Below are 10,458 nucleotides of genomic sequence, written 5' to 3' on the forward strand. Positions count from 1 at the left end.
GAAATAAGTAGCCATACAAACTTGAAATTTCATCAATCAAAGGTGTATTTGACTTTAAAGCACAATAAAAATTCTCAATTTCAACATAATATGTAACTTCAGTAAGTCTCTCATACAGTCATATGTTAGAAACAAATTGATTTACATTCGAAAGAAAGTCTGCTTAGACACCATGACTTTCAGAAAAGGAGACTGAAAAAACATCTTGTCTCTAACAAGGCTGAGTCTATATTAGTATTTTTTCAACTGTTCTTGTTTCACATAACAATAGCCAGTGACACAATAAGCACAAAGTTGCACATAGATTCCATGGTTCTTCCAAACACACACTCACTAACGCATCTATGGATTGCCCGACAGGTACTTGTCGGTGCCGTTCAACTGCCGCGTCTAATTTCTTCCCGCGACTGGTTTTAAACCTGCACTGTCATACAGTGTCCCTTTTAGCGAATTGGAGATTCATAGCTCCCTGGCAGTGTGTCAAGATATGGCCCCTGGACCCGACAAAATCCACAACCAGATGCTGAAAAATCTTCCTGCTGACAGCATGAAACATATACTTGGGCTTTTTCATTGTATTTGGTAGGCAGGAAGGTATTATTATTCCCGTTCTGAAATTGGGAAACGATCCACAGATTTAAGCTAGCTACTGGCCAATCTCTCTGACAATGAGCTGTGTAAGCTATTCAAACAAATGGTCAGCTGTCATCTTTGTTAGTGCCTGCAAACTGGAGGTGTACCATTACCTCCTTTCTGCATAATTGTTGTGGTGTAGAATTAATGTAATTATTTCGTATAAGTCAGAGCAGATTGCTACGTGTGGTTTGAAATAAGCGCACAGGCATTGGTCGCAACCGACAGCACTGATAATGTAATGTAGCAGTTTAACTCTGAATATTGTTTTTCGAACAGCACATATATTTTGAGAGTGAGTAAGTGAGTCTTAAATAAATATGGTGCAACATAATCTCAATACGCAGGCAAAAAGTTATGTATTATTAATGCTCTCTTTCAACAAATGACAACATAGTGCAACCTGCAACTAACCCAGCTATAATATAGAGCATGAAATAATTTCTTTTCCCAGCAAATTAATCTAAGGTTACACTGTAAGAAAGAATGGTACAGACACCTGTGTATTATTGAAATTATTGCCAAGAATTTCTTTAACTTTATCTCTTTAAGACTTGAGTTAACTTTTAATCCTTTGACCTAACTGAAAATATTTTAAACCAGAGATGAAGCCTCGCCTACGCCTTGCAGTGTTAAATCTCTGAATAAGTTGCATAAAAAATATTAACTAATTTTAATACTGTAAACTGACTGTAAAAAGTTCAATCCAACCAAAATTAATGTGTAACCCCACCTGGAATAATTTATGCTTTCATCCTTTAAAGCAAATTGCCCAACACTGAGCTCGATTAACCGATAATCATCATCATCATCATCATCATCATCATCATCATTCATGATGGCAATCAAGTCTAAATTACATTTCAAATAAATTTAGTTTATGTGCCTTTTTCATCACTCTGGTACTGTGTTTTTGCACATTTAATACACAGTAACAATTCACTGTTTTGAAACTTCCTGGCAGATTAAACCTGTGTGCTAGACCGAGACTCGAACTCAGGACCTTTGCCTTTCGCGGGCAAGTGCTGTACCATCTGAGCTACCCAAGCACAACTCACACCCCGTCCACACAGCTTTACTTCTGCCAGTACCTCGTCTCCTACCTTCCAAGCTTCACAGAAGCTCTCCTGTGAACATTACAGAACTAGCACTCCTGGAAGGTAGGAGATGAGGCACTGGCAGAAGTAAAGCTTTGAGGACGGGGTGTAAGTCGTGCTTGGGTAGCTTAGATGGTAGAGCAGTTGCCCGCGAAAGATGAAGGTCCCGAGTTCGAGTCTCGGTCTGGCACACAGTTTTAATCTGCCAGGAAGTTTCATATAAGTGCACTCTGCTGCAGAGTGAAAATCCCATTCACTATTTTGATAGAAACAGGATACTCGGTTTTCTGCACACTTAGGAGGGGATACTACGTTGGTTAACGATTGGGATAATATTAGGGTTCAAACACAGGTTTACAGCACTTGAATTATTATTGAAAACACTCTCACAAATTATCCGGTTCATGCTGTAATGCATATGTGTGTGCCTGAAGTTGGTGGAGCAGTGGAGAAGTAGTGGTGGCAAGTGACGTGGCGGCTAACTGTACTCACGGCTCTTGATGTTAAATGCTCTTTGCAATTTCTTCTTGGCGACAGATTTTTATCATGTTATAGCCATTCCGTATTGCTGAGAGTTCTATGCAACAGTCAGATCCACATCCGAGGCTATTTTCCAAACAAAACTATTTCCAAATGCCTCCTTTGGCACCCTCAATGTTTACCGTGCAACGGCTAGCCACTGACTGCTTACCATTTCCACCAAAGAGCCACCGAGATCTATCGCCAAACCCACCTTTTACACTGCGCCAAGCCAGTTCCATTTTGGAGGTGGTTTCCTACAGCTTTTACATTTCACAAGTTCCCTAACATGAACCAGCTTCCAATATACAAATTTTTCTTTATGAACATACATATTTTATCAAATTTCATTATTTTTAAACATCCTCTCTCCTTTTTCATACATACATTACAAACTTTAAATTTCTTGACACAAATCAATAACCTTAACTGACAAAGAACAAACACTCCGTAATTAAAGATACACATTCACATACAATCGATATTGGTGTTGCACATGGCTCTTGTGTACATATATTACATTTGAAGTTCCATGCTTTCATGGAACATATTGAAATATTGTATTCTTTATCTCTGAGAGTAATAGAAAATATTTACAATATTTGTCACAATATATTGCCAGACTCAACAAAATGACCCATAATATTATGGGCATTATTTTCTCAGTTTACAGTACATTCATATCAGTTGAATAAATCGTGTCATACATTAGGTAGGCCTCCAGGTTACGCCACAGAGGGCGTAAAGTAGTTTTCAGGCTTTACAGTTCACCACAGATCATCTGGTTCACCTAGAAACTGCATTGTGCAAGGCTTTTATGCATCGCCAACATCTGATTGCTGTATTCTTTGACCTACAGAAGGCTACAATACCACCTGGTGACATCACATACTATCTACTGCACGAGTCGGGTTCCCAGGGGAGTTTACCCATGTTTATCCAGAATTTCCTAATCTCAGCAACCAATATATACAGGAAACTGGAGTCCCTCGGGGATTGGTTCTGAGCATAAAGATTTTCACTATCACCATCAATGGTATTGTAAAAGCAGTGGGCCCCACAGTCCTTGTGTCGTATATGGATGATCCTGTACTATGCCTCTGCATCACTGCACAGTGCTGAGTGCCAACTTCAGGGGCCTGTCTGCAGAGTACAGCTGGGCCCTGAATCGTGGTTATCAGTTTTCTCCTGCAAAATCAAAAGTTATGCATTTTTGCTGAGTCCGTGCATGCTCCCAGAAATTAATCTTTGTGACAAGTTACTTGAAGTCGTTGAAACTTTTCGATTCTTAGGTATTTTATTTGACAACGAGCTAATTTGGCAGCCGTATGTCCGCTGATTCAAGGCAACTTGCATTAAGAAGCTAAATGCTCTCTGTTTTCTTAGTAACTCCTCATGGTGTGCAGACTGGGTACAAAGCACTGATTTTTATCCCACTTGAACTATGGGCGTGTTCCGTGAGTCAGGAGCACCATTTATGCTGAGCTTTCTGGACACTATTCACCACACTGACATGGCATGGAGAGATATGACTTTTAATCAACTTGCGGAAGCCGGTTTTCCACCACTGTGGGTTAGACAACGGCAGGTTCTGGCTACTTACACAATCAAATGGCTACTCACCCACATCACTTAACTATGTTCCATAACCAACAGTCCAGACTGTTTGGGCATCACCCGAAGTTGGGTAGACCAGCTGGGATCGGACTCAATACTCTACTGAAGGGCCTCCAACTGCCTCTTTTAGTATGTGATCTTAGGGCTTGCTCTCAATATCCTCTGTGGTCTGTACCCTGTTCTGTAATACGGATGGACCGCTTTTGTGACGCCAAAAAGGTTGCTGATTCTACCCTTCTCTGACACCTGTTTTGTTCGATCCTCCATGGTTATTGTAATTCGGTATGCATTTACGTGGATGGATCAAAAGTCGACAACAGGGTTGGTTACACTTTTGCGTATGCAAGGGGGCTTGAGAAGCACTCTCTGCCGAGCGCATGCTGTGTATACACTGCAGAGTTGGTTGCCATATCTCAGGCTTTGTGGTACACAGAACCCTGGCCACAATGAACTTTCTGATCTTTTCCTTGAGTTGCTTAAAATTCATATCTCGCTGTTATCCAAAAAATCTTTTGGTCACCTGCCTCCAGGACCTGGTTGACCTCTTAAGCTGGGAAGTCAGTGATATTCATCTGGACACCGAGCCACATACACATTCCAGAAAGTGAACTTGCTGACCATGTAGGCAAAACCCAACTACAGGAGCTCGTCGTGACGTCAGAATACTAGGCATGGACTTATGATTGCAACTTTGACACAATATTTTGTGGCTCTGGGAATTGTAATTACAGGTTGCTATGACCCAAAACAAATTATGAGTGATTAAGGCGCCCACTAAGGTGTGGCATACATCTTTCCAGCCTCCCTGAAAGATGCTGTTGTGATGTGCAGACTACACATAGGCCACACGGCACACACCCATGAATTCCTTCTGCATCAGGTGGATCCTCCTCACTGTAGCAGTGGTAGTCGACTGACAATAGCGCATGTTCTTGATGAGTGCGCCCTGCTGCCTGATCTGCTGCACACTCTCAGCTTGCCTACATCACTACCTTAGATGCTTGCGGATAATAAGACAGCCACTGCCGAAATGTTGTATTGCCTGAGAAAGAGCAAATTTTACATTAAACTATAATATTTGCCCATTTTCTGTGTTTAGGGTAGTTGTGGTGGGGGAGAGCCTCGCCCTGTGGCAGGGACCCCCCGTGTTACCACAGGCTACTTTCTTCCTCCCTCACCTTGTTGTGCCTTATAACACAACAGGTGAAAGAAAATTGAAAAACCCAGGCAGCATCCTGCACAAGAGTGTTAAACTACTGTCACACCTCTTTTAAAGCTCTTTTTACTTGCTTATACAGTTGGAGCAGCCAAGTCCCCACAATTTTTGCTTATCTTTTTACGTGTTTCTCTCGTCAAATGGAGGGACTGATGACCCAGTTGTTTAGTCCCTTAAACACATAAGCATAATCACAATCATCAATGCTACAGCCTGTAATTTATTCCTGAAACTTACATGTAGGAGTTTTTTAGTTGGTGTCAATACAGTGCAGCATTTAACATTTGAGAATTGTGTTCATTTGATTGTGATAATTACGCTGTTATTTTGTTGCAGGTATGGTGACAGTGGTTGTCTTGAAACCAGGCTAAACAGAAAATGATTCTCTGTGCACATTTAATGAGTGCAGTCGGTAACGATATAAATACTGCTGATTGAAAAAGAAGAGAGAATTGTAATGGCTTGATATGATGCCAATTTTATCATTTAGTGTATTTCCATTTGCTTTTAAAATGAGTACCTGAAAAAAGTTTTTCAAGAAACATTTTTGAGCACATGTCCATTTATTGAGTTTCTAGTGTGTTTTGTATTGATGGCTCCAAAAATACCTGAACACTGTGAAGTACTCTAGTATAACCATTTTTGCAAGGGAAAAAACCTTTATTTTTCCTGTTGTACTTCTACTTTCATTATGTTTGTGTCGTGTAACTCTTTGCCTCAATCCTCACCTTAAAATGAACATAAGCAACTTTGCTTTTGAGGAAAAAAGTCCAGTGTTTGCATTGTATAACTTAGATAAGGAGGGATGTATATGCCTCTTTCTTGTATTTTATATGGTTAATGTTCCTCTTTTTTATATATTTTTGTCCTTTGCAATTGGTTTGCTTGTTGACTTCTTCTGGAAGCACAGTGATGCTATGAATTCTGATAACATTACAGTATTTGTTGGAACCATAATTGTATTTATCATGCCTGGACTTCACTATTTTATAATATAATTCTCTCATGGATGTAAGGTGATGCTGGTGCTGTTGTTATTACAGCATTCCATAATTTATATTCTGTCTGTGATTGACTGTCTTGTCATACCTGTTTTATATTCAGATGCATGTTTAAAAATCCCATTTTTTGTGTAAAAATATATGAATTTTTGTAAAAAATTGAAATGTAAAAACAATACTGGAGAAGAGATACCTAAAGTTAAGCTAAGTAAGCTACATTTTTTATCAGAGGAAGTATAATAATCTTGCCTAAAAATTTAATTTTAACAGTCATTGTCCTTCCTGTGACAATCACGATGCACCAACTACAGAGCTGGGGGGGCTTCTGCAAAGTTACCATTTGCAAAATACACACGAATTACTCAGTGTGCACTTTTGTAACTTATAAGGAGATGCCATAAACTGCAGAAATGAGGTTGGAATTCATTTTATTTTCTTGTGTTACAGAAGACTCCCCCTTGTGTTTCCTGTTTGTTTTATTTATTGTCATTCAGATTTGTGAATGATTTTAGTTCACTGTTTATTCCCTCCTGTTTTCAGAGTCTTTTGTTTTGTCATTCCCCTTCCCTTCCCTCTCCCTATATTAATTATCTACAAATAAAACTTATTTTGATGCATTAAAGTGTGGATTCTGTTCTCTCTCCCATCATATCCATCAGTTGTCAGTATTCATTTTTCTGCGCTTTATGCATGGCTCTGTGTTTCATTTCCTACTCCCTTTCTTTCGTTTTTTCCAATCAGATATCTCATCAGTCATACTTTCCGTAATCTTAAAAATTAGATCTCACTCTTGAATGAATTTTTCAAGACACTGTAAACATACAACGCACACTTGAATGCTTTGAACATCTGGTTAATAATTTAATAAGTGAGCCTGTGCAGGGGTTAGGGCATATTTTGGGTTCAAATACCGAGCCTGCTTTCCAGATTTAGGTTGTCCACAATTTCATAAGTAAGTGAATGTCAAGGCATTTCCTTTAAAAAGGCAACAGCCAGTCCTTACAACTACATTGTCATTGAATAGGCATTAAGCCTAATTTGACTTACTTTTTTCTTCATTAATAATTAATTTTTCATAGAGGTATTATGTTCCCTACAAGAGTAAGACAAGAAGAAAGGAAAGCACATGTGTATGGGTAAATAATAAGTGAGGCACACATGCTTATAATAGATCAAGAAATTTGTTGCATTCTTTATCATTATGTTGGTCTGTAAGCCATTGCCCCATCTTTTGGGTGAGTAGCAATCTATCCATGTTGTTGTTTATCCTACCTGGACTTTCCATTGTTTACATTCTCTTTTCAGTAGTTTATATGTTCTCTCAGATCCTCCCTTTTTACTGATAACTATATCAGTAAAACCGCATCACTAGTAACACTGGATTGCGCAGGTCACCACTCTGCCATTATGAGACTGGACAAATGACCAAATGAGAATGTATGTTGCTAGTAAGTGTCTGTACAGATCCATTCATCTTCTGATGCCAGAACTAGGCATATGAAAACTTGACATCCTTGTCATCTTACATAATACTTTATTTTCTACTTATGTAATAGATTCAATAGTCATTTCGGTGCTTTGTCTTCAAAGAGTATCCAAACTGCAATGTACACATTAACCAGTTGTGAATAAGAGGATTTCATCAGATTTAGAAAATAACATTTCCAACCAAAGTGCATTTCATCTAAAGTTTGAAGTAATGACACAAGAGTTTGATGAATTATTAGTCACCATTGGACAGGCATACAGAAAATATAATTTTTCTTTCTGTGCACCCCAAGTTGTTATTCAGTGTGTGGCACATTGCCTTCAATATTTTTTGTCTGGTAGTAGCTCTTCATGGGAGAGTAACATGTGCTCTTTGGTACTGAAGCTTCTATTAATATTAAATCCATCCTAAATTTGTTATGGAATTATGTTAGAAGAACTAAAAGTGTTATCCAGTTTCTTTCTTTTTAACTCTAGGCAGGATGTTAGTAATGACTGCGCTATTTCTTTTCTTTTGTGTTCACATCTTGAGCATCTTGTCACTCAGATTGGGAAATTCTCAGCAAAAGTTTTATTTATTCATGTAACAGGCATTAAAATTTTAGAAAGCAAAACTTGTAAGTATTAATAAAATATGGAGGTATAGACTAGTGAAGGAACAGTACTTATCAAAATAATGTATGAGACTAGAGAGGACTGCAGAGAGAAAATGTATTCTCTCTCTCTCTCTCTCTCTCTCTCTCTCTCTCTCTCTCTCTCTCTCTCTCTCTGCAATTAAAGTCAATTGAAGTAGCAAGGCAGATGAGAACACAATTTATCAGTTTTCTGGAAGGCTTGAGGAATACTGAAATAGTTGGATGGGCAAACATAATCATCATCTGTAGGTAGTTATGGCAGAAAATAACTTACAGAAGCGGAGAAAAGAAAAGCACAAAAACTGACAATATTACGAAAACCTGGAAGTAAGATTAATGAAAAGGTATTATGAATGGATTGCAAAGGAACAAAGATGGAATCAAAATTTGGAGTTTGGGGGGGGGGATGAAGGGGTGGACAAGGTAGGAGTGATATACATACTGTACACCATGATGATGCCACTAGATGTCTTTATGATCAACATGATTAGTGAAGTGTTAGCACCTCATTGTTGATGTGATAAGGAGGCAAAGTTGGTAGTTCTGAAGTTCAGATTGTAGCATCAGTTCCACCTGATATGTAGACAAGCTGATGTAATTTCCTCTGGCATGCAGGTAGTATGTGCTTTAGAAGTCATCTACAGCTTTCTGAAGTCATTTTATGTCAGGGACTATTAAAACCACCTTGACATGCAAACTCCAACATACTGTAGACTGTGCACTGGTATAATGTGCAATATATTTCTGTCTTACTCACCCCTTCTTATTCATAGTTGTCATGTCGGTATGCAACAGTATTTGCATAGCAGTTGATATGCAATGTGCACTCACACAGAGCTCTCTGTTGGTAAAATGAATCAAGAGTTCTCAAATTGCATTTTTCAATGTTTCACAAGTCTTGTAATCCTTGTCTAGCAGGGTGGAGTAGGGGAGGGCAGGGGGAGGCAGAACTTCAAATACTCATTGTTAAAAGAGATGAAATAATCCAAAAAGTTACTCATTGTGTTGTTACTGTTCTGTGTTAATTTAATAAAATATCTTTTAGAGTATATGATAAGCAGTTGAAATCTGAAATGAGGCATGAGAAACATTTTAGAGGTTCCATGACAAAAGAGGAATTTTGCACTTTGGCGAAATTTACTACTTATGAAGCAAACATGTATTTTGTTGAAAAAGCACATAGAATATTTAACAAGGTCCACATAATAGTTAAAGGGGATCAAAGGGGTGTTTCAATATGTAAGGCTGGTATCTGGAAGTTACTTCGATTTAAATTACAGGTAGGAGAGATCCCATTCTGAGCACCGTTGAGTGAACAGCACAACTTAGAAAGAGGAGTAACTGCTTCAGTTATTCTTTGACAGAATAACACTTCAGTGTTTCTTTTGTATTTGATGTAGTTACCGAATTTTCATGTCCGTGTACAGCATGAAGCATTATGAACAACATTGTTGAGATATAAGAAAATTGAGAACTGTGTTGTACCATGTACGACTCTTGCAACAATGTTCAGACATTGACAGCTGTTGATTTCCTCCAGTGCATTGCTATTATTTGAATGTTGTGTATCTAATGTGGCAGGGGTGTATTCCTTACATGATTTTTTTCTACTGTGTAATGCCATTCCTCCAGCTCTGAAATAAAGAATTAATTGTGAAACTTATATTAAATAGCCTCCCAATTATATCATCAGTTGGTATTTGTGGTACCTTTGATCTCTGGCTGACAAGCCCACAATAGTATATTATTTATTGTAAAGCATTTTGTGTGATTGTAATTTTCTGTATGTATATACACATACTTAATAAATATAACAGTCTTTGAAAAAGTCTGTATTTATTGTTATTTCATCATATTTTGCACAGTACTCATTTGACATTCATATATAATCATTTGTACCATTTATAATAGAGGGAAACATTCCACTTGGGAAAAATATATCTAAAAACAAAGATGATGTGACTTACCAAACGAAAGGGAGAGGGAAAGACGAAAGGATGTGGGTTTTAAGGGAGAGGGTAAGGGGTCATTCCAATCCCAGGAGCGGAAAGACTTACCTTTGGCAGGGGGGGGGGGGGGGGGGGGGGGGTGGAGGAGGACAGGTATACACGCTCGCGCCTACACACACACACACACACACACACACACACACACACACACACACACACACACAGAGTCACAAGCAGACATTTGTAAACAGAGAGAGTTTGGGCAGATATGTCAGTCGAGGCGGAAGTACAGAGGCAATGACA

General features: G+C 38.5%; 1 protein-coding gene across 4 annotated transcripts in view; it reads left to right on the plus strand.

Moving 5' to 3' along the window:
* LOC126271127 (motile sperm domain-containing protein 1-like) overlaps nt 1-9,362 on the plus strand; it is a 45,211-nt gene extending 35,849 nt beyond the window's left edge. For all 4 annotated transcript variants that reach the window (XM_049974129.1, XM_049974127.1, XM_049974130.1 and 1 more), the window contains one exon: nt 5,419-9,362. In XM_049974129.1, the coding sequence (XP_049830086.1) occupies nt 5,419-5,453 (35 nt within the window). In that variant the 3' untranslated portion in view covers nt 5,454-9,362. The remainder of the gene's footprint in view (nt 1-5,418) is intronic.
* The last annotated feature ends 1,096 nt before the right edge of the window (nt 9,363-10,458 follow it).

The sequence above is a fragment of the Schistocerca gregaria genome, chromosome 1, assembly GCF_023897955.1.
Source record: "Schistocerca gregaria isolate iqSchGreg1 chromosome 1, iqSchGreg1.2, whole genome shotgun sequence".
NCBI classification, from domain to species: Eukaryota; Metazoa; Arthropoda; class Insecta; order Orthoptera; family Acrididae; genus Schistocerca; species Schistocerca gregaria.